This window comes from Pongo abelii, chromosome 4 (assembly GCF_028885655.2).
Source record: "Pongo abelii isolate AG06213 chromosome 4, NHGRI_mPonAbe1-v2.0_pri, whole genome shotgun sequence".
NCBI lineage: Eukaryota > Metazoa > Chordata > Mammalia > Primates > Hominidae > Pongo > Pongo abelii.
The window spans coordinates 42996594-43022694 of record NC_071989.2 but is presented as its reverse complement, the minus strand read 5'-3'; the positions used below and the strand labels follow the sequence as shown (position 1 = coordinate 43022694).

General features: G+C 35.1%; 1 protein-coding gene across 1 annotated transcript in view; it reads right to left on the bottom strand.

Moving 5' to 3' along the window:
- Positions 1 to 3116: 3116 nt before the first annotated feature.
- Positions 3117 to 26101, bottom strand: part of GHR (growth hormone receptor) — a 315260-nt gene continuing 292275 nt past the window's right edge. Inside the window, exons 7-11 of the mRNA XM_054555527.2 lie at positions 25046 to 25224; positions 14296 to 14461; positions 12168 to 12258; positions 6827 to 6896; positions 3117 to 6492 (exon numbers count right to left, since the gene is read on the bottom strand). Of these exons, the coding sequence (XP_054411502.1) occupies positions 5521 to 6492; positions 6827 to 6896; positions 12168 to 12258; positions 14296 to 14461; positions 25046 to 25224 (1478 nt within the window). The 3' untranslated portion in view covers positions 3117 to 5520. The remainder of the gene's footprint in view (positions 6493 to 6826; positions 6897 to 12167; positions 12259 to 14295; positions 14462 to 25045; positions 25225 to 26101) is intronic.

Genomic DNA, 26101 nt, shown 5'->3' with positions numbered 1-26101 from the left:
AGTTTAAATGAAATAATACCTTTGAAAGTACTTTATAAAGTCCTTATATGCAAGTTATTTTTTTATCATATGGTACCATTAAAGGAAAGGTAACAATAAAAATCTTTCTACTTTGAATTTTTGAATACAGTACCATTGTCAAAGCCAAAGTGAGTACAATTTCTTCACAAATTATTTTATCCTTATAGAAAAAGCTGGTAACATCTCTTAATGCCCACAGAACAATTGTGTAAAGATTCTTTTCTAACAAGAGATCAACAAAATTGATTTCTATATATTCCTACAAAGACTGCTTCCTGGGACTACTGTGAAAAAATCTATCATATTCCAAGTTTGTTTTTTTTTTAACTTAGCAGGCAGCATTAGGAGTGAGTTATTTTTGTTCAGCTAATAACAGATAAATATTATTCTGCAGTTTCACAGCAACATATGCTCCTTCTTATGAGAAGTGATATAAGCATTTCTTGGTGTTATAAGCTCAGATTTCATAGAAAAATAGGTGTCCTAAATGAGAATCAGAATTTGCTAATATTGGTACATTCCATATGTCAATCATTCTTTGGACTGAAAAAGGGAAATAGTTAAAATCTGTTTCAGCAAGTATATAAAAAGTCACTGTCATAGAGAAGATAATGAATGCTCTAAGACGTCCAGACTTTCAGAAAAATGTCATATCTGAGTTGAGTTGAGAAGAATCTGTGTTTATTTTAATCATGCAGCTCCTTTGCATTCAATTTTTAGGAAGTTTTATTGAGAGTAACAATTTAATGACATCATATAAAAGGTTTTGTTCAAATTCACATTCATCTGAAATTTAATATAACTTTATTTTGTGCCAGGTGTGTTACTCTCCTTACACAGTTTTTCCTAAGTGTTAATAATATAATACTGGGTATTCTTTAACTATTTCTCATTATTAATTAGGAAATAATGTGTTAAATTTAAATGGATTTCTTTAAACTCTAGAAGCTTTAAAATGTCAAAATGCACTATGACTCTCCCAGATGGGAGTGTAGTATGAGATGCTTTCCAAATTTATTTGACCACAAAATTATCCATTCAAGGGCATTTGGGAGCTAGATATTCCCCAGTGTACATACTGGCAAATCTATACTAGCTGTTTGTTAGGTGAGCTACCAAAGTAATGTGATAAACACCATTAAACATGGTTCAGAAGAAAAGATCACTGATTGGATCGTGGGAATCAGAGGAGAGTTCATGCAGGAGGCATTAGAGCTGGGCCATGAAGGATGAGGGGAATCTTGACAGGGAGGGTTGGTAAGTGGGAGCTTTTCAGTTGAAGGAGGAGGCGTGACCAAGAACATAGAGATGGGAAAGCACAAACTTTGTTCAAGAAATGGCAAGTGTCTTTTGCTACATATGCAACGGGATCTTCTTAGGCTCAACGAGACATTTCCCAGATTCATCATACTTGGTTCCAGTCTACTCAGAGGGATGTAGGACAGAAGGGATACAGTATCAGGCTTTCTGCTTTAGAGTCACAGTAATGATAACAGTGCATGAAGCAATCTAAACAGCTGTTTATATAGCTATCCAGAAGCTCTTTTCCTTCCTCTCCTCCTACAACTGACAGCTCAGATTCAGGGAAGGTATTGGGCAGGTAAAGGAGTCGCCCAGGCTTAGAAGCTCTATGCCTCACTGGAGCCAGTTACTCTTGTTACATCTCCAGAAACATAGCTTCCAGAGTTTCTATAGGGGAAATGCTTAATTACAAGAGTCACTACACTCAAGTCCAAAGTATAACTTATCTCCAGGTGGTTATAGTTTCTCCCTATCCAGATGTCATTTATCAGTCAGGGATCATTTAAACTATGAGCAATGTTTCCTGTGTAACATAGCTGACATCATATGCTCATTAGATTTCCACAGCAACAGAGTTTGAATGTTAACCAAACGTCAAATTCTTCTTCAGAAGCTGTGCCCTTTACATCTAGGTCTTAAATTCTAAACTCTCAAAGGCGACTGGGGCAAATTATGTGGGATCTTGGATTCCAAACTAGAAAGTTTAGATTTAAGTAACTTCAGTTTTCCTGGTCACTATTTCTTACCCTAAAATGAGCACATAACAAGACATATTTTGGTATAAAAATATGTAAATATGTAAATATTATAGCACTTGAATAAAGTGTTAGTAGAAACTTTGAGAAATTGAAATGCTGAAAGATGTGTGTAGCCATTTTCAACACACCATTAATCTTCTGAAATAGAATTGTGTTATTTCAATCCATGGAAACAGGCAGGCTTTCTTTTCCCTGTACTCCTCATACCTTAAAGCATCTATATGAAGAAGCCCTGAGGCTTCACTCCATAGTTCTTTCAGGTAATGGCTGCTCACAGGGCAGAAGGCAGCAGGTGAAGACATTTTTTTTTTTAACATAACACTTGAGTATTATAAAAAGTTGTGGCACTTTGCATTCGACTTGCTGAAGCAATACCTCACTGTTTAGTAGGTTTATCATTGTCCTCACCAGATTCCTACATCTCAGAATCCAGTGCCTGCTCAGAAGCTTAGGGTTCAGCAGCTACCTCACCTGCATCCTGCCTCCTGCTGCAGGAATCTAAACTTCATGGCTCTCTCAGGCTCCTACACAACCCACCTAATCAGCCTTCCTCCCAAGCCTGACTTATTAGCTGATTCCCATGATAACAAGCAGCTAGTCCAATAAACTGACTTAGGCCAATGGGTGAATGGCAGAGGAAGAGTTGCTTTCCTTCCTTCCAGACAACATACTCAAGCTGGAAATGTAAAGATAATGCTCACATATCACTCTCCCTCATTTCACACCCATGTCATTTATTTTCCATGATGCATCAAATACACGGCTCTGTGAACTTTTGCCCATGGGGAGTCACAGCCTAAGGGGAGGGCCAAGCCAGTGGGATATTTCTGAGTTGGGCTTTTGTCTCCTCAAAAAATACGGGAAGGGGGATATGTTTCCCTCCCTATATCCCAGCACATAAAAATCTCCATACCCAATGCTGATGTATTTGTTCCAGTGGTGCTAAGCTCTCCTTACAATGATAATTCACAGTATACAGAGTGGTTTAGATCATTTTTATGTTGGTGTTTGATAACAGAAGCACACTATCAGGAATCCAAGAAAATAAATTTATTAAACTTTGAAGGAAAAAAATCCACAGACATAAAGAGAGTTAAATATAAACTGCCAGACACAACTAGTCATACTAGTGAATAATGGCTTGTGTGGCCACCAAAGTACCAAAATGACATTCTGAGACTGATTGAGGTATTTAGCTATTTTTGGCTATAGAGATGTTGTCAGGCTGTTGTGAAATAGTAAGATAGTCTTCCAAACACACAGCTTTGAATTGAATTAGGTTCTACACTGATGATACTTTATATGAAACTAAATTATGTAGCTCTTGGAGAAAACCATAGCAGCAAAGTAGAAGAAATTCTATTAAACATCTATTACAAATAACATGTTGAACTTTAAACACTCAATTCTAGCTTTTCATAGTCCTTCCTGCAAGAAAGAGAATTTAAAATTATCAGCCATTAAGCTTGCTTCCTAAAAAAGGTCTGCGATAAATGGGAAATACTATTTAAGTTAAAGCTAACTTCAAAGTTTTAAGCTTTTTTTAAAAATGAGAAGTATCCTTCACTGAGATGAGATTCTTCTTTTTCATAAACCTTTTCAGGAGATATCCCAGTGCTCTTAAGAATTATGTTTAGGGCCGGGTGCGGTGGCTCACGCCTGTAATCCCAGCACTTTGGGAGGCCGAGTCGGGTGGATCACGAGGTCAGGAGATCGAGACCATCCTGGCCAAAAAGGTTGAAACCCCGTCTCTGCTAAAATACAAAAAAATTAGCCTGGCGTGGTGGTGCGTGCCTGTAGTTCCGGCTACTCAGGAAGCTGAGGCAGGGGAATCACTTGAACCTGTGAGAGGTGGAGATTGCAGTGAGCCAAGATCGTGCCACTGCACTCTAGCCGGGCGACAGAGCGAGACTCTGTCTCAACAACAACAACAAAAATGAATGATGTTTAGGATATTAAGGGATTGCAAAATGATTTCTAAATTACTGAGGTCGCTTCTTTTTCTTCTGAATGCTTGCTTTGAGGCCAATCCACTCAGAGAGGAAGTAAAAAATGATGAAACTTCTTCTTTTGCTATTTTAAATAAATCCTATAAAAGATTTAGTGAGAAAGAAAGTTTCTTTTAGCTGTTTAAATAATTTTCAGTTATCTGTGGGGACTGAAAACCTTGTTTCTTCTGTCTACGTTCTGTTCATTACCATGAAAAATGAGTATGTGTCTGGTTATAGGCTGTGAAACAAAAACCTATTTCTTGAACTCTTTGTTTCATTACCCAGTTAATTTCATTCGATTTGCTTCAACTTACAAAATGCTTCTTGTACTTTATTCCCTTCCTGGATAATTATGTAGCAAAACCAAGTTGGGTGAGAACAGATTCCACTGCAGAGGCTATAGATCTTATCTCTCACCATCTGCACGCACTAAAAAACTCACTCCGCGTGCAACTGCAGCACTTAAGCATCTTGGTCCGTATCAACCAGCTATGATTTCTACTTCTCTTAGCATGTATTTCTTTTGGCATCAACCAAGATTTGGTGAAAAAAGGTTTTCTTTTTTTTTTGCTTTTATTTCTTTTGGTGCCCGGTAAGTTGATCTGTGCAAACACTTTAAAGTTTTCTGAATTAACAAATATTTGTTTAAAAATTCAGATAAAACAATTATGTTCCAGTAATGCAGATTACTACAATCATTTTAGAATTGTTGAAGGAGTCTGGGGAGGTATAAAAGGGCTTCGTAAAAAACTAGTTTGTTTTTCTTTAGGTGCATTGGCTAAAACATTAAACCAGCTTTAGACTGTAGTTGCTACACTCCTTAGAGGGGTCATACCAACTGCAGTACACAGTGTGTAGTGTAATATAAAATAGCCATGCTTGAAGTCTAAATTATTAAAAATATCTTTATCAATTTTATGTCAAAATAAATGTTTTACATATCCAAACTATTTTTGTCTTCTTGCTTATAGTTTAAATTTCTCACCTCTAGTTTTAATTTAGTTTTTTAAATAAAAAAGTTTTTTATTTAAGAAACAACAAAAAATTAGCCTGTGCTATGGTTTACATTCAATTTTCCTGAACTGCAAAAGCCACCTGATTTTTTCACTTTTTCAAAAAGCGTGATTTACCATACATTAAAAACATAGCCATTCAATGCTTAGTATCAAAAATTAACACCCACAATAATAAGACAATCACTGCTACTAAACAGTCTGACACAATTCTTTAAAATATTTACATTGCACAATAGGAATATCTATCTGATTAAGCATTCTTCTTTTTTTTTTAACATCATATTTCAACATTTTGGGAAAAGGCATTTTAGAATCCATATCCCACCCTGTCACTCCCCCAAAAAAGGTTTAAACATTATTTTGGTTTAAACGTTATTGCCCCAGCCAATTCTTTGCTATTAAATACGTAGCTCTTGGGAAACCAAAGAAAGGCTAAGGCATGATTTTGTTCAGTTGGTCTGTGCTCACATAGCCACACGATGAGAGAAACTCTTTGTCAGGCAAGGGCAAGGCAGTCGCATTGAGTATGAGGCCCTGTGGGGACTGTACTATATGAATGGAGGTATAGTCTGGGACAGGCATCTCAGAACCTGGAACATGTTCTGCTGTCCCAGGCCTCCCAGCAGCAGTGGTAAGGCTTTCTGTGGTGATGTAAATGTCCTCTTGGTTAAAGCTTGGCTGTATGTGTGATTCAACCTTGACGTGAGGAGCCACAGGGATGCACTTTTTGGCATCTGCCTCACAGAAGTAGGCATTGTCCATAAGGAAGTTTTCTTGGCAGAGTGAGACCATTTCCGGGTGCATGTCACACTGGGACATCCCTGCCTTATTCTTTTGGCCCGGGGAAAGGACCACACTACCTGCTGGTGTAATGTCGCTCACCTGGGCATAAAAGTCGTTGTTTGCCAGTGAACTTGGATTGCTTAGCTGAATATGGGCAGCTTGGTGAGTTGACTCAGCTCCTTCAGTAGGAAGTGGTTGTGGTTTGTTTTTCTCTGCTTGGATAACACTGGGCTGCTGAGTAGCAGGGCAAGCATCATGATAAGGTGAGTTATTTTGATTCTTCTGGTCAAGGCATAACAGATCTGCTTCCCCTTTTAACCTCTGTGGCTGAGCAACCTCTGAGGTACCCTCATGTATGTCATTGGCATTGAAATCAGTCTCCAGAATGTCAGGTTCACAACAGCTGGTACGTCCAGAGTCACCATCCTTCACCCCTAGGTTACTATGTGATTTCTCATGGTCACTGCTTAGAAGTCTGTCTGTGTCTGATCCCTCAGTCTTTTCATCTGGCTCATCAATATCTAGCTCAATAAATTCAACCCAAGAGTCATCACTGTGGAATTCGGGTTTATAGCTATCATGAATGGCTAAGATTGTGTTCACCTCCTCTAATTTTCCTTCCTAGAAAATAGAAAGAAAATGAAGATCTATGAAAAGAAACTCATAATAATTAAATGAATTAGCAAATAATGTTCAGAGATTAATTATGGTTACAATAAGAACAACAGTAACAAAACATATAACAAAACATAAATTAGTGTGTAACTTTTTAAATACATATGACATTTTCTTATTTTTAAGAGATAGAATATTTAAAAAAAAATTTCTCCAGGAGATGAGATACAAGAAAATTGAATGTGATATATATAACTTACAGAAAACCTTCAACATATATGACAGGAGTCTTCAGGTGTTAATTAGTACTAGCTACAATTTAGATAAAATTATTAGTTACCTTGAAGAGATCTGGATCGATTCCTTTAATCTTTGGAACTGGAACTGGGGGCAGAATCAGCATTTTAATCCTTGAAAACATATAAAATTTTGGTTTTGACATCTTAAAAGCTACATATTCTCAATTATAGCAAAAGACAGAAATAAAATATTGGCAATACTATTACTTTTTCCAAATATTCTGGTACTTTATATAATTGGAGTATGAGAAACAGAAGAAAATATTAGACAGTAAATGAGAAAGAAAAACTGTAGAAGGAAAAAGAAGAACAACAACTAAAAAACCCAAAAAGCCTCATCTGAGGTCTATTAAAAGAAAATGTGGTTTTCCCACAATCCTTTTTTTCTTAATGCTTTTTATTTTCAGCTAGATTTGGTATTTGAAAGAAAGAAATTTAATTTCCTCTGAAGCTGATTTCCATTTCAGCTATAAGGCAATTCTAGTGTACATCTCATCAGTAATTTGTACAGGAAAGAAAGAAAAAAGAGTCAATCCACATGGAGCCAAGATTACTTGCACCCTTGAAAAAGAGTAGACTTGGGTAGGTTAGCCATATAGTTCATATTAATTACGAAATTATCTAAGATGATCTTATTAACTAGGGTTTTACTACAGGATTCATTTCAGATAGGACAGACTAAATTTGAACTATCTCTAACTAATCAGTATGGGTTTATATATACAATTCTAGGATGCATTTACATTTTCTGTTCCAAATCTTTAAATTATTTTTTGGTCATAAAAATGAATAAATCATGTATCTATTTTGTACAATTAATAGTGTAATTGGAGTTTATGGTGTTTTTAATTTTTCTTTAAACTTTTTGAGACAGGGTCTTACTTTATTGCCCACACTGGAGTGCAGTGGTGCAATCATAATTCACTGCAGCCTCAAACTCCTGGGCCAAGCGATATTCTTGCCTCAGCCTCCTAAGTAGCTAGGACTACAGGATGTGCTAATTTTTGTTGTTTCATTTTTTGTAATGGAGTCTTGCTCCAGTCATTGCCCGAGCTGTTTGGAACTCCTGGCCTCAGAGCAATCCTCCCGCCCCATCTTCCCAAAGTGCTGGATTTATATGCTATAAGCCATTGTATCTGGCCTGGAGTTTATTTTTTAAAATCAAATTATAGCACTGGAAAAAGGCTCAGAGATTATTGCAAATAATTCATTTAATTTTTTAAAAAACTCCTGACTATTCATTTAGAGATGACACTGTCATGAAGAGGTAGTAACCGGATTTTTGGACATCAGTTGCTCTTCCACTCAGTGTGAATGGTCAGTCTAGTCCATCCCATAAGGAATACATTTTCTCAGTATTTCCACTTGCTTTTTTACCTAATCCAAGGAATAAGCAAAATTCCATTTTATAAATTGCATTAAGTAGCCTGTGCTACTCAGTGGGGCAAATGTTAAAGCAAATTGTTACTGATGAATTACAGATATAGAAATAAGCAACACAAGTTATTAATAATAACTACTATCATTTTTTAGTGCTTCTGATACATCAGATACTGTGGGATATACTTTGCACTAAACTATGGGTCACTAAATTAAGGTCTGTGGGCCAAATCTGGCCGGTCACCTGTTTGTGTAGATAAAGTTTTATGAGAACACAAGCATCTTCATTCATTTCCATATGGTTTATGGCCACTTTCATGCCACAGTGGCAGAGTTGAGTAGCTGTGATAGAGACTGTATGGCTTGAAAAGCCTAAAAATGGACTCTGACTCTATGAAATAAGTTTGTGACCCCTGCACTAAACATTTCATTTAATCCTTATGACTCCCAGGGAGGCAGATGATATATCTGTGCAAAAACTTGGAAAATTAAGGAACATGTTTAAATCACGCACTCATAGTTGGCACAGTTGGGGCTCAAACTCAGAGAACCTGACTCCAAACCAAAACCCAGGTTCTTTGTGTCATGCTGCTGTTTCGCTGTTTTTTTTTTTTTTTGATTCTGCATCTCAAAATCAATATTTCAAATTCCCAAAAACATAAAAAGATGGAACATAACTCTAATTACAGGAAGCAAAGCTTTCCAAATGGCTGATGTTTGACTTTGTGACGTGTGCTTTTCCTTTTTGAATAGGATGATGCATTCAGGCATGTGCTAGTGGTTTTCTAGGGGTTGTAGTGACCTTATGCCACAGTGGCAGACCGTAAATCTAAGGGGCCCAAGCAGGTCATGCAGATGACTAAAGCAAGCAGTTGCAAAGTCATTAGGAGGAATGAGGATGGTGGCAAATTAAAGAACGTGAGCCAATCCCAAATAGGACAGCTGGTTGTCTGCTGCAGCATATGCTGCCTTGTTCAGTTTCACTACATCTTTCATTTTTTAAAAGATAATCCCCAAATCTGGATTTTTGTGTGAAAATTCTCTATTTTACAAACACTTTGTAGGAAAATCTTCACTCTGAAATCAAAACTAATTAAAATAAAATAACAAAATATGAATCTGTAGGCTGAATTTGGCTACTGGTTTGGAAGTTCTATTTTAGGCTTATTCAGTTATTTCTTTCAATTGGTAACAGCTCAAAGGCTGGGAGGGTTGCGTGGTAGGAACCAGTATAATAATAGCCTGACTTGAAACTATGTTTCTGATTTTGTATCAGATACAAATAAAATTATAAATTTTGCTAGAGTTGACTCAATTAACTGGATTAAAGCAGGGTGAAGTGGGTTGGATAATGAATTGTGGACTCAGAAAATTTCAAAGGCATGTAGGACCTGACGCCACTTTACAGCCCTACAGTTCTAGGAAAAATCTCATTCTTTGCAGTATCAATTTAATTGTTGAAACTACATGTTCTGTCCATACTTTGCTGACAAATATTTGCTACTATTTCCCACTTTCAGTAGAACATGCACATTTAGACAATGATAGGGGTTTTTAATGGGCAAATGAAAAAAAAAGTTAATTCTTTCCTACAGAAAATTCAATTTAGTGCAGGAAATTTAGGAGAACAATGAAGATTTCAAATCAATTGTAGAATTTGGTGATTTTGACTAAACATTATAGTTAAGAATTTCATTATTTATAAAAAGCACTGTATTAAAAGTAATATGTTTTTTTGGAAATCCTACTTTTTGAGAGGATAATTTTTTCTTCCTAATATTGTTAAGTAATATAACTAAACAACATAACAAATTGACTTGGCCTTCACAATGGCTAGAAATTCACAGCTAATACTAAGAGCTAATTACTTTACATACCTCGTGAGTTTATCTACTGAAGTTATGTTTAAATTTTCCCACCAAATATATAGATTAATAAACTGAAATTAATCAACAGAATAATTTGGCTCTTTTGTTGTTGGCATTACTTAAATACACAAATTAAAATTCTAAAAATATATTTATTTATTTTTCTGAAACAACAGAAAATTGTGTTGTGATTTATAATAGCTGCTTTTTTGGAAAACAGGAATGTTGCCAGAAAGTTAGGTGCAAAATGGAATTCAGAATGAATTTTACTTTCCAATTGGTTTATATTATAAAATTGGACATGAAGCTCTACTGAAAATAACCCTTTCTGCATTCAGTTAGACCTTTAGCATGCTTGACACTCTAGAAATCTAGCATCCCAATAATTCTTCTTCCTAATAAAATTCTATTTTGAAGTTTACAAGTGCTATACTACCTTACAAAACAAATTAAAATCTTTTAAAATACGTTAACATAGATCTCATTTTGATTTATCGATGCCTCTTGGCTTCAGCTGGAGAACCTATTTTCAATTCTAGGTAAGGGGACCAACTGTCTTGGTTACCTGGAACTGAGTGAGGGATTTCCTGGCACACAGGACATGCATTGCTAAAAACCAGGAGAGTTCTAGGCAACCTGGGAGTGTTAGTCACCTTAATTCTAGGAGAAGCAGCAAGATTAACCACTGGGACTTTAAAAATACCTTAAATGGAGCTAGGCGCGGTAGCTCACGCCTGTAATCCCAGCGCTTTGGGAGGCTGAGGCAGGCGGATCACCTGAGGTCAGGAGTTCGAGACCAGTCTGACCAACATGGTGAAACTGTATCTAAAAATACAAAATTAGCTGGGCTTGGTGGCGCATGCCTGTAATCCCAGCTACTCTGGAGGCTGAGGCAGGAGAATCGCTTGAACCTGGGAGGCTGAGGTTGCAGTGAGCTGAGATTGCGCTACTGCACTCTCCAGACTCCAGCCTGGGTGACAGAGCAAGACTCTGTCTCAAAACAAAACAAAACAAACAAACAAAAAAACTTTAAATGTAAGACACCGGCAATCAGTACCAATCATTTTTCCCATATTTTGTTAAAAAAAATTTCCTGTAATGTGTAGTGAGTTTCTATCACGAAGAAAAACAAAATAATATAAATAATATATAGTATAGCTCAAGGAAAATTTAAAGATTATACAACCCATACCCTCATATTAACCACAAGAATATGGAGGCCTAGAGAGATTAAGGGACTCAAACAAGGTCAAACAGCAATGGCAAAATTATAACTGGAACTCAAGACCTTTGAATCCAAGAGAAAGTGGAATGGAACCTCTTTACACTTTTAAAGACTTTTAGCTGTGTTTATAAATGCGGGTGAAACATAAAATCATAAATATCCAAATAATTTAAATTTAACCCGAATTTACTTGAAATCACCATCATATGAAGTCTAAAAAAAGTTTTATTAGACTTAATTATCTACCTGGGTAGTTTGCCACTTAAATTTGTCCATATATTGAGATCAGGAGTTCAAGACCAGCCTGGCCAATGTGGCAAAACCCTGTTTCTACTAAAAAAACACAAAAATTAGCCGGGCGTGGTGGTGAGTGCCTGTAATCCCAGCTACTCGGGAGGCTGAGGCAGGAGAATCACTTGAACCTGGGGGGAGGCGGTTGCAGTGAGCCAAGATTGCGCCATTGCACTCCAGCCTGGGCAACAGAGTGAGACTCCATCTCAAGGAAAAAAAAATTGTCTGTATATAAGGACTGTATCAGACTCAGCCAAAGGCTCAGTGATACTTTGAAGTCCTGGAATGAATGGGTCAACTTGTTGAGGACTTGAGGGAAAGAGCTAGCTCTTGGATAAAGAGGTACATATCACAAGGTATGCATAGTCACCAGCCTAAGCCTCTTAATGTCCTGTACAAGTCTCCAGATAGAATCTAAACCTCTAAGTTGTCTATGATAAATACAACAAATTGAGTTTTATATGAATGGTAAATATATAACTGGAGATAAATGTTTACTGGGTTAACTAAAATTTCCACTCATAATTTGACAAAGAAAATATCAAATAACAAATAGAAACACATATGGAAATCTAAACAACTGGCAAAAAATACCAAAGAATACTACTTCACACCTACCTTTGCTGTTTAGAAAATAAGAATACAAATAGCATCACCGTTAGTCCAAATATTCCAAAGATAATAATTAAGAGCCATGGAAAGTAGAAATCTGAAACACACAAGAATATTTCACTCTCAGAATTACGAATAGTTGAAGCACAGTTTACATTTCCCTTTCCCTTTTCACAAAAAATTCATAATTTGTGTTCATCTAATAAAGTCAGTGATTTCTCTTGATAACCACTGAAACAGAATGCAATGACTTAGTTTTCTTCTGTTTTATGAACATCTCTGTCCACTTTTCAAATCTCCTCACATTAAAAAAAAAAACTATAAAATAAAGAAACAGCATATAGTTCAAAATCAATGTGTGTTTTATGAAAACAAAAAATCTGCTTTAAGCATACTATGTGTCCAGGGGGTATCATAAAGGTTTCAGCTCCAGGAAAAAAGTGTTGCTTGTTAACACACTACCTAAATAATGCCCACTCGGTTTCTTTTCTATTTTTTTTTAAGTGTGGTGATTTTCTTAGCCTCCAGATTGAAGATTTATCAAAAAGATGAAGGCAGAGTTTTTATTGATAAATCATGACAGAAACTTCTTAGACACAAATAACATACATTTTACAGCTATAAATATACATATTTATATCAATAAATTAAATTATTAAAATATAATAAATACATCTCATGTATATTATATACATAAAAATTGACAGAAAGATCACTACTGAGGCTCCCATCTTCAGGTTTTAGTACACTTTGTATGAGACTTGGGGGGAACCTGTTTGTAGAACTTCTATTTCATTCCTTAAGAATGAGTACCTGCCAGCTACTTTGCAGTTGGTAGCCAGTATTCTTACCACAGAGGCAGAGGCTAACCACTTTTTCATAAAAATGACAGATGAAATTTACCTTAACATTGCCATTTAAAATGTAGGCCTTTATGCTGAAATAGTCTTTTCTTATTTAAAAAGTTATTAAAATCCCCTAGGGAGATATTATAAGCATTTTAAAGAATTGGTGGGGGAGAAAAAATCATTTTTTGTCTTGTAGTGTCTATAATTTCATATCAGTGACATATTCAGGAAAATAACATAAAGTTAGAGCTTCTTTTTTTGTTAGTAACAGAAGGAAAAGACAGTTAAAAAAATATATGTTAAGTGAATTAAATGCCACTACACTAAGCTTAAGGGTGTATAGCTATCATACTTTTAAGACCAGAATTGCATAATATCAAATAGTTTGGAAACAAGAATTCAGTTAACTAGAGTTTAGAGAAAATGGTGCCATAGAAATTTTCATCCTAGTGCTATTTAGTATCATGAGATTCTACCCGTATAGTAAATGCAGAAATATAAATTTATTTTCTATGTAGCTTGTGGTTGTTTCGTTAACAAACATACAGCCCTGTAAACTTCTGTTTTCAATGAAGATGGAATAGAGCCAATTCCCATTTGAGAATAATAATACTCTATACTTTCTGCTCATTATTAATCAGTTTTCTTTATTTCTGTATCTAAAAGTTTTAATTCTTTTATTCTAAATTCATAGGTCGCATTTTTAAAAACTTTAATCATTGTTGTGATTCTCCTACATAGGGTTTTCAAATGTTCCACGTCTCCTTTAAGTATGACTGCCACACTACTTATTAGGCATTCCTGTAGGTAAAAGCCACACCTCCACTTTCTAAAACCGTATGTACCTGCTGTTGACTACCTATGCTGACTCAGTATTGGGTTTCCTCTTAGATGCCACATATCTATCCATTCATATAGATACATGGTTTCTTCCCTGATTATAAGTTCAAAACAAACTTACTATAGAAAATTTTAGAAATATAAAAATATATAAAGAAAAGAATCATCTGAATTCTACCATCCGGAGATTGCCACCAAATTCCTGTCTCTAAACTTCCACCTGCCCCCCCGGACTTTTCCTGAATGAAAAATTTGGAAACTAAATCTTCCTTCTGCTTTTGCAATGAACAATATCTGTTACAGATAGTGAGCTCAAGGTCTCTCACCCTGATAACTGATGCTAATATATTTTGATTTGGACAACACACTACCAGTGCAGGGGTGAATCAACTGGTATATTGACAAAAGCCAGGTTAGCTACTATTTGAATCTTTTATTTCTTTTACCTTCTTCACATGTAAATTGGCTCATCTGAGGAAGTGTTACATAGAGCACCTCACTGAACTCGCCATAATTTCCAGAGTTTCGTTGTTTGGATCTCACACGCACTTCATATTCCTTATCCACTTTCAATGAGTACACTGGAACTGATGTTGACAATATAGGGTCCATCTTTCAAGACAAAATATAAACGCATATTGGCTAAAGAGTCAACAACTCAATGCAATGAACACTATAGGTATTCTCCCATTTTTATTCAGAATGGATTTTTATAAAGTAGGTCATATTTTAAAATGCATTGTGAGCATTTGCTATTTAAAGGAAGATTGATGTAAATAATCATTTTGTAAATGGATAATAGTTCACAAATTTAGTTTGGTATAAACCCAAAGATATGAGAGACTTGCTTAAAGAAATGCAGCTGTAACTGTGCATTAGTCTTCCAGATAGTTAATAAGATTAAAGCATATTAGAATTACTCTGAATGGCAGAACTATATGCCTACATATCTGGGATATTATACTTTTGTATGAAGGGAGACATAAGAACAGAAAAACAAACATGTTTTCACACCAAAATAAATTGTAGCCATAGCGAGTTGTATATCAGTGTTTGATGGAAATTCTGGGTAGTCGTTCACATAATCACAGAATTGGAAAAGTCCTAGAAAAATCATAATTGCCTTTATTGAACTTCCAAATACTTTGATTAAAAGGAACTACGTACATAATCTGCTTGTTCTGGAAGGCTTAAAGCCACCACAAAATAGTTTGCTATTTAAAATCTGCAAAGAAAAGTCACAGGAGTTCTTTGGTAAGAAACATATTCCTTTACCTTCTCGGGGAGGGGTTAGAATGAGACAGACTTTTAACACATATTGCCATCAAAGAGGTATACTCAACTAGTGATGGTATTTTCCTCCAAGTCAAATACTCAAAGCAGGTATTCAATGTGCTTTTCATACATTTTTTTTGGTAGAACACCTTGTTCCTGTTTATAGAAAACTTTAAACACTCGCTTTTTCGACAGCATGGATTTTCACATAAATAAAATTCTCATAATTTGTTTTATTAAGTCAGCAGCTGGGCCTTGAGCTTCTAAAACAAGTTTTTCTTTTACCTCAATTAGTTCCTACTCACAAAGTATCTTTTTTTGCCTCATGTGTATATGACAGGGTTTGTTTGTATTTTTTAGAGAAGCCTCTGAATATATGGGATATTTGCATGCCTAAAATGCTTTCTTTAAGGCAGGATACTGAATACTGAACTTACTTTATTATTTTTTCTTAAGTTTTTTTTAAAAGCCTGTGTTTTCATCCTCAAAGCCCTTATTTCTCTGTTATTGTCACCAATACAATTTCTTTAAAGATTTCACTAATAGAATCAAAAAAGGGCCCTCAGTGATTCAAGTTGTGGTCCTCTCTTCATATTCCCTCAACCCTCCACACCAGCCACACCAAACTCAGATTTCGAGTGGCTCCTACTTACGTGGCTCCTATCATACCTAACCCTGTCATCTGCCTGTGTGGGGAACTGTTTCTCATCCAAGTCTAAGTGCAAGTATTGAAGAGAGCTGGTATTCTAAGTCTTTGCTGGTACTTTTCCCAACTCTACTCTGCCAGATAATATACTTCTTCTATTATTAATTATATTTCATTGTGCAAATTTAGTTATACACAGCTTTCTATGTTACATTGTAAATTCCCCAAGATCACTCATTATTTTTCATTTCCAATGCCCAGTACAATATCAGGTATACAGTGGGTGCTCAAGATATGGCACAGATATCATGAATAATTCCATGCTATCCATTAAGCCTTTAAAAAACTGTAAGTTTTTGGTTTACTAGATAAATAGCTGTAAACGACTACATGGTCATGCAAAATGTATTTACTAAAAAGGGCGGCTGGGCACAGTGGCTCATGCCTATAATCCCAGCACTTTGGGAGGCCGAGGCTGGCGGATCACCTGAGGTCAGGAGTTCGAGACCAGTCTGGCCAACATGATGAAACCCCATCTCTACTAAAAATACAAAAATTAGCTGTATTAGCTGGTGTGGTGGCTTGCGCCTGTAATCCCAGCTACTCAGGAGTCTGAGGCATGAGAATCACTTGAACTCTGGAGGTGGAGGTTGCAGTGAGCCGAGATTGGGCCACTGTACTCTAGCCTGGGGACAGAGCAAGATCCTGCGGGGGAGGGGGGGGGGAAGCACACTGCTAAGCAAATTCATATTGCCAAATGGTAACATGAATTCCTGATGCAAGCAACACACACTAGGTTTTCCCTCTTTACTTATAAACCTGTTTTCTGCTTATGATGCCTGTGCTTCATAACAAATTATATTGTTTGTTTCTTCAAGAGATAAATAAATTATTATAGATAAGCCCCTGGTCTTTGTCCAAGACCTTTGTAAATTACCAAACTTATAAATATCATGAAAAAAAGGAATAAAGAAAAAGTTAACTGACTCCTTTGGTCTACCTAATGAGATTTAGCAGAGGTGCCACGAAAAGTGCAACAAAGCCATGTTGGGATACAGCCCTGAACAGTTGATTAACAAAGTTACATGCTCACAAGTACCTGGCACAGGGTAGGAGTTTCAAAGTGGTGGCTCAGTGAGATGTAACTATATGCCATGGCTTTTAGGGATGAAATGATGGTAACTGAATTGATGAATGCTAACATGCTGATTTATATCTTTGTTTTTTTCTAGGTTGTTTAATTTTTTATTTCAGGACTCTTTTACACTCTTAAAAATTTGAGAATCCTAAAGAGTTTGGTTTAGTTAGGTTATACCTATCACTATTTACCGTATTAGAAATTGAAACGAAAACATTTTAAAATCCTAATTTTTGAAATGAAAATAATAAATTGATTTTGTTAAAATAATGTATTTTCATAAAAATTATTGTACTTTCCCAAACAACAAAAAATAGAGTGAGAAGAGTGACACTGTTTTACATTTTTGCAAATTTATTTAATGTCAGACTTAAAGGAAGATGACTGTATTTTTATAACTGCTTCTGAATTAAATCTATTAGAATGTGCTATTTTGGTTGAAGTAAATGAATAAACCTGGCCTCACACAGATAAATAATGAGGAAAACGAGGAATATTTTAATAAACTTTTCACATAATTGTGAACATTTCTGTTTAACAATAGACTAAAACTCAAATGATAGTTTCTTACAGGTTAGTGGAAATATGAAACCTGAAACTCTACCAATGAACTTTTTGTACTTTGTCATATTAAAATTAACCATTCCTCACCAACAGACCTATCTTATAAGAACTGCTAAAGGGAGTTCTTTAGCTGAAAGAAAAGGAGGCTAATAAGTAACATAAAAACATGAAAGTATAAAACTCACTAGTAAAAGTAAGTACACAGTCCAATTTAAAGTAGTCTAATATTTTCATGGTAATATGCAAATCACTTTTATTTTAGAATGAAGGTTAAAAGATAAAATTATTAAAAATAATACTAGGTACAATAATTTGTTAAGAAATATGCAATATGAAAAGATGTAAGTGTGACATCGAAAATTTAAAATGTGTGTGTGTGGGGGGTATGTGGAGTAAAAGTGTAGAGTTTTTTATGCAAGAAAGTTAAATTGTTATCAGGTTAAAATAGCCTATTATAGCCACACACACACACAGAAACCTAGGAATACATTTAACAAAGGAGGTGAAATATCTTTATAAGTAGAACTATAAAACACTGATGAAAGAAAATGACAGATAATGCAAATGGAAAAACATTCCATGCTTATGGATTAGAAGAATCAATATTGTTAAGATGACCATACTGCCCAAGCCAATCTACACATTCAATGCAATACCTGTCAAATTATCAATGTAATTTTTCACAGAATTAGAAAAAACAATTGTAAAATTCATATGGAAGCAAAAAACAGCCCAAATAGTAAAAGCAATCCTAACTAAAAAGAATAAACTCAGGGGCATCACATTACCTGACTTCAAATTATACTACAAGGCTACAGGAACCTAAACAGTATGGTACTGGTTAAAAAAGAAGACACATAGATCAATGGAACAGAATAGAGAACCCCAAAATAAAGCCTCATACCTACAACCAACTAATATTTGACAAAGTTGACAAAAAACAGGAAATGAGGAAAACACTGTTTAATAAATGGTGCTGGGTAACTGGCCAGTTATATGCAGAAGATTGAAACGGGACCCCTTCCTTTCAACATGTACAACTATCAACTCAAGATGGATTAAAGGTTTAAATGCAAAACCCCAAACTATAAAAACCCTAGAAGAAAACCTAGGAAATACCATTCTGGACATAGGCCTTAGCAAAGGTTTCATGACAAATATGCCAAAAACAATTGCAACAAAAACAAAAATTGACAAATGGGATCTAATTAAACTAAAGAGCTTCTGCACAGCAAAAGAAACAATGGAAAAAACAGACAATCTATAGAATGGCTGAAAATACTTGCAAACTATACATCTGACAAAGGTCTAATATCCAGAATCTATAAGGAACTTTAAATCAACAAGCCAAAAACAAACAGTCCCATTAAAAAATGGACAAAAGTCATAAACAGACACTTTTCAAAGAACACAAACATAGGCCAACAAGTGTATGATAAAATGCTCAACATTACTAATACTTAGAGAAAGGCATATCAAAACCATAATGAGATACTACATCACAGCAGTCAGAATGGCTATTATCAAAAAGTCAAAAAATAACAGATGCTGGTGAGGTTGCAGAGAAAAGGGAACACTTATACCCTGCTGGTAATAATGCAAATTAGTTCAGCCATTGTGGCAAGCAGTTTAGCAACTTCTCAAAGAACTTAAAACAGAATTGTCATTTGACCCAGCAATCTTGTTATTGGGTATATACCCAAAGGAATATAAACCATTTTACCATAAAGACACATGCATGCGTATGTTCATCATAGCACTATTCACAATAGCAAAGACACGGAATAAAGAAAATGGTAGACTGGATAAAGGAAATGTGGTATATGTACACCATGGAATACTACTCAGGCATAAAAAAGAACAAGATCATGTCCTCTGTAGTCACATGGATGGAGCTGGAGGCCATTATGCTAAGCACACTAATGCATGAACAGAAAAACAAATACCACATATTCTCACTTATTGGTAGGAGCTAAACATTGAGAACACATGGACATGAAGAAGGAAACCATAGATACCAGGGCCTACTGGAGGGTAGAGGGTTGAAAGAAGGCAAAGATCAAAAAACTACCTTCTGGGTACTATGCTTATTACCTGGGTGATGAAATAATCTGTATGGTAAACCCCTGTGACATGCAATTTACCTATATAACAAACCTGCACATGTACCTCTGAATCTAAAATAATAGTTAAAAAATAAAAAATGAAAACAAAAATATCTTGAGACAAAAATGGAAACAACATACCAAACCTTAAGGAATGCAGTAAAAGTTGTTCTAAGAGCAATGGAAGTTCATAGCAATAAATGCCTCCATCAGAAAACAAAGAAAGATCTCAAATTAATAACCTAACATTTTACCTGAAGAAACCAGAAAAAGAATAAACTAAGCATAAAGTTCATAGAAGGAAGGAAATAATAAAGATCAGAACAGAAATAAATGAAATAGAGAATAGAAAATATTGAGATGGTTCCATAGTTTTGTTCTTGGTTCTAGTAATGTGATGTATTATGTTTATGTATTTGTGTGTGATGAACCATCCTTGCATCCCTGGGATAAATCCTACTTGATCATGGAGAATGATCCTTTTAATGTGCTTTTGAGTTAGCACATTAAAACAGTAGAAAAGATTAATGAAACAAGTTTTTTTGAAAAGAGAAACAAAATCAACCAACCTTTAGCTAGACTAAGTAATAAAAAAAGAGAGAAGGCTCAAATTAAAAACAAAATCAGAAATGAAGGAGGAGACATTGCAATCAATACCGTAGATATACAAATGTTCATAAGAGACCATTCTGAAAAATTATATGCATGAGAAATGAATAAATTCCTACACACAACAACCTACTAAGACTTTCTTGAAGAAATAGAAAATCTAATAAACCAATAATAAGTAAGGAGATTGAATCAGTAATAAAAAGTCTGTCATCAAAGAGAAGCCCAGGACCTGACAGCTTCACTGGAAGCTTCACTGGAACACCAATCCTTCTTAAACTTTTCCAAAAAGTGGGAGAAAAGGGGATACCTTGAAACTATTTCTTGATGCTAGCATTACCCTAATACCCAAACCATGAAAGGACACTACAAGAAAATAAAATTATGGGCTAATATCTCTGATAGATACAGATGTAAAAATCTTAAACAAAATACTAGGAAACTAACTCAAAAGCACACTAAAAGGAACATTCTCCATGATCAAGTCGGATTTATCCCAGGGATGCAAGGATGGTTAATCACACACAAATACATAAACATAATACATCACATTACTAGAACTGAGAAGAAAACCATGGAACCATCTCAATAGATACAGAAGAAGCACTTGTCAAAATTCAATATCCTTTCATGATAAAAACCCTTAACAATTAGATATAGAAGGAATGTATTTCAACACAATAAAGGCCATATATAACAAACTCACATCATAATAAACAGTGAAATGTGGAAAGCTTTTCTTCTAAGATGAGGAACAAGACAAAGATGCCTACTCTTGCCACTTTTATTCAATGTAACTCCTCTACTCTATTCTACTCGATTCAAAATCCTAGTCAGAGCAATTAAGCAAGAGAGAGAAATAAAAGGCATCCAAAATTGAAAAGGAAAAAGTTAAATTGTCCTTGCTTACAGATGACATGATTTTATATATAGAAAACCCTAAAGACTTCAACAAAAAATTGCTAGAACAGATAAATTCAGTAAAGCTGCAGGATACAAAGTCAACATACAAAAATCAGTAACATTTCTATACACTAATAAGGAACAATCTGAGAAAGAAATAAAAAAATCCCTTTCACAATATCTATAAAAATAAAAATAAAATAAAAGACCTAGAAATAAATTTAAACAAGGAGGTGAAAGATCTGTACACTGAAAACTGTAAAACATGAAGACAACACAAATAAATGAACAGATAGCCCATGTTCATGGATTAGAAGAATTAATATTGTTCGAATGTCCCTAATACCTAAAGCAATCTACAGATTCAATGCAATCCTTATCAAAATCCCAATGTCATTTTTCACAGAAATAGAAAAAGCAATTCTAAAATTTGTATGCAACCACAATAGACTATGAATAGCCAAAGCAATCTTGAACAAGAAGAACAAGGATGAAATAATCACTCTACCAACCTCAAAACATAATACAAAGCTATAGTAATCAAAACAGCATGGTACTGGCATAAAAATGACATAAACCAATGTAAAAGAATAAAGCGTTCAGAAATAAATCCACACATTTACAGTAAATTGATTTATCACAAAGGTGCTAAGAATACACAGTAAGGGAAGGACTCTGTCTTTAAATGTTGTTGGGAAAATTGGACATCCATATGCAGAAGAATGAAATTATATCCTTATTTTACCTCATATACAAAAATAAACTCAAAATTGATTAAAGACTTAAATGTAAAACCTGAAACTGTACAACTACTGGAAGAAAATATGTCAAGCTCCATGACTTGGTTTGGGCAATGATTTTTTGGATATGACTCCATTGGGTACAGGCAACAAAAGTGGAAATAGATAAATGCGATTACATGAAACTAAAAAGCTTCTGCACTGCCAAGGAAAAAATCAACAGAGTAAAGAGACACTCTGTGGAATGGGAGACAATATTTGCATACATCTGGTAAGAGGTTAATACCTGAAATATATAAGGAGCTAAAACAATTCAATAGCAAGAAAATAAATAACCCAACTAAAAAATGGGCAAAGGACGTGAACATGAATTTTTAAAAAGAAGATATAGAAATGGCCAACAGGTATATGAAAAATGCTTGACATCTTTAATCATCAGGGAAATGTAAATTTAAACCACAATGAGCTATCAGCTCACAGAAGGCATAGAGTGCACAAAGATGTTAGGATGGCTATTTTCAAAAAAAGAAGAGATAACAAGTGTTGGTGAGAATGTGGACAAAAGGGAACCCTTGCACACTATTGGTGGGCGTGTAAATTAGTATACCCTCTATGGAAAATAATATGAAGCTTCCTCAAAATATTAAAAATAGAACTACCATGTGATCCATTATATTATTCCACTACTAAGTATATATCCAAGGAAAATGAAATCAGTATGTTGAAGAAATATCTGGGCTCCCATATTCATTACTTATAACAGCCAAGAAATAGAATCAACCTATGTTCCATTAATGGATAAGTGGATAAAGAAAATGTGGTATGTATATACAATAGAATGCTATTAGCCTAAAAAAAGAAGGATATCCTGTCACTTGTGATGATGTGGATGGACCTGGAGGATACTATATTAAGAAAAATGATCCAGAGACAGAAAAACAAATACCACATTATTTCACTTACATGCAGAATCTAAAAAAGTTGAACTCAGAAGTAGAGAGTTGGAATGGTGGTTATCAGGGGTTGTGGTCAGGGTGCAGAGTTAAGGAGATATTGATGAAAGAATTAAAATTTTCAGTTAGTAGGAATGAGTTTAAGAAATCTATTGTGCAAAATGGTGACTACAGTTAATGCTTACGTATTGTATTTTGAAAATCTCTGAGTAGATTTTAAGTGTTCTCAACACACACAAAAAATGGTATGTGTGGTAATGCATACCTTACTTAGTGTGATAGAACCATTCTACAATGTATCCATATTTCAAAAAAATATGTTGTACATGATATATATACAAAAAATTTTTTGATCATTAAAAAAATTCACCATTCTATCTAGTTCTTTGAATGGATCATTTCCCCACGCATGATTTGATTACATCATGTATTAGTCATTTGGAAAATATTGGTTCACTGAGTTGTAGATTTTTCTAAATGTTCATACATTTTATTACACAATACAATTAAAAAGTCACTTTCATTAATATCACCATCAATCTCTTCAAGAAAAGTCTTCAAATATTAAAACACTATCAAGCTCACGGTGGGAGACACAAATTTTCCAAAAAGGCAAAATGAATTGCTTTGAAAAGTCAAATTTTTTCCATTGCAAAAAATACTGTCAGTTGTTTTTCTTGAAGCGACAAGCTCGCCTCATTCTTTTTTGAGAAATGTTTGCCAATTCAAATATGAATAACCATCTGCCAGTTTATCAGTTTCTCTTCCAAGTAAAAATGGTGCTCCAAGCAATAAAAGCAACTAGTTCAGCTGGCAACTCAGTCATTTAAGCGCTTTTCTTCAAGACAAATACAATACCTCAGTATGTAGCAGACATGCTTAAGGTGTAATTCCCATACGTCACACAGAATATTAATAAGCTATGTACTCAAAGGTCGAGGTTTAGTAAAATTAACAATTTTAACAGCTTCATCAAGAACTTCATACGTGAAACTGGCTTTTTCCTCCTTCACCGGGAGTGCATAACTATTAGTAAAATTTGATCCTACTGCCTTGCTTCGTGCTAAGGTGCCAGCAGTGTTTCCAGCATTGCTTTTGTGCCATTAAGTTAAAAAATAATATTTTAGTGCATTGTGAAAATAGTACTGAACTGTCTGAAAGGGTCTCAGGGACCCTCAGGGGTCTGTGGTTCCCACTTTGAGAACCGCCACTTCAGCTATTTAGCACAGTGCCTTCTGCATAGTAGTTATTTCAGTACCTGTTGTTAAATAATGTTTGATTGTAGCTTGGATTTAGACAGTGTTGTTTGACTTAGCATCCAACCAGGCATTTTATTTGTACCAAGTTACAGAACAGATATCTAAATTAAAATGATTCAGAAAATAGAGCCTCAAAGCCCAGTATTGTAACTACTCAAAGTTCCTCCAAACTTAACTTTCCTCTAATGAAAAAATTGGCATCTTTTTCAGTGGCTCACTGAATGCCCTGGTGTTTCAAAATTCTGGGAGTGATCTGTGCCAGGCTGCTGGGCATCACCTGATGAGTGGCCAGAAACTGCTTGGCTTGGCTGTGGCTGTGGCTGTGGTTAGACAGATTTAGAATTAGTTATATTGGGAGCAGCATGATACTCCTGTTTTTCCTCTTGTTATGTGCCATGGGAAATTTATCAAAATGCTGAGTTCCATATGCTTGATAAGGAAGAGAGGGATTCAGAGGTCAACCGGTACCATGTTCTCTAATTGCCTACATAAGAATCTCAGTTTGATTCTTCTCTGAGGTATGTAACAAAACATCCTTCTGAAACCTCTAAGAGACAAATTCCCTCCTTCTGTTTTCCTGTAGACACGCATGAATTTGTTTTAATGGGAGTCTTTTGAGTAGCAGCAACTGAAATCATGGGAAAATATTTGGCCGTAGTCACTGTTGACTTTATCACAAACTTTCCCATTTTTATGCACATCCCCAAAGACAGCTAAGTGGCCAGTCTATAATTTTACTCTAATGTTAAACTGGACAGCAAGAATGAATGGAGAAATAGTTTTCCTTTCCTTCCACAGGCCTCCATATATACATAAGCATCTCCTGTCTTACAGAATTTCAAGATAATATTTTACCGATTAAATAATGTTTTCTCAAATAAGAAATTATGGAGCATACAGCATGAACATGTGGTATTAGGTCAAAGGAAAGTCTAATGATAAATGAGAGAGAGTATGATGAAATAGAAAGAAAAGTAAAAGTATAAGGTATAGCAACATCTTACCATTTTCCATTTAGTTTCATTTACTTCTTTGTATTGAAGTTCATACTCCAGAACCATCCATCCTTTCTGAATATCTGCATTGGGTGGTGCTTCCCATCTCACTTGGATATCTGCATGAATCCCAGTTAAACTGACGTTCAGTAAAGTCCAGTTGAGGGCAATGGGTGGATCTGGTTGCACTGTGCAATTCAACAGAGCATTAGTACACAGACAGACACAATTTAATATTAATGGAAGGCATTCTTCTCAGAAGACCAAATTACTTTCTACATTTTTGATCATTCATGCTCTTATTTCTTCCAGTATTTTTCTTATTATAACTTTCACTTTATAAGAGAGTAACTTTTTTTTCTTAACTCAAGGATGACTTGTTCTTAACTTTTAAATAAGCCCTTACAAAAATTCCTTTTGGAGTAAAAAATCTGATCACTGTTTTCAAGATCTGCCATGTTTTATATTTCTTTTTGCTCTGATATCATAAATGCATTGGGATTTTGGCAAAGGAATTCATTTTCACTTGAAACTGAAAAAACAGAGAGTCAGAAAGACTTACAGAATTTAGACATGGGGCTGCTTCGGAACTAGGGGTAGAGAAATCTTTTTTCTTGCAGCTATGTATGGCCTGGGGGTAGAGACCTCATTTACCTCATTTCTCTGTTGTTCCCTGAAAGACTCATCTTTGCCTCACTAATCCATATTCCGTCAGCTGTACTTTCAAGATATAACAGAATCCAGCCATATCTCACCGCCTGCACCACTAAAACCCGGTCCTAGCCATTATCCTTTTTTACTCTTCTTCAATCTTCTCATACAATCTTCCTGCACACTCTGCTACTGCTCCCTAGCTTTGTGGTCTTCCTAGCCACATGTGATGTTTTCTTCTGACATAAGAAGGAAGAAGGCATTATGCTAGTCTCATAAATGGTGACGATTCAGTGTTTTCTGTCTTTTTCTTAACTGTCACATGAACAACTTGAAACATTGTTTTCCTCAGGTTCTATTGATATACTCTACAGTCCCGGGAAAATTTGTTGCATTCTGCTTAGTAGGACCTCA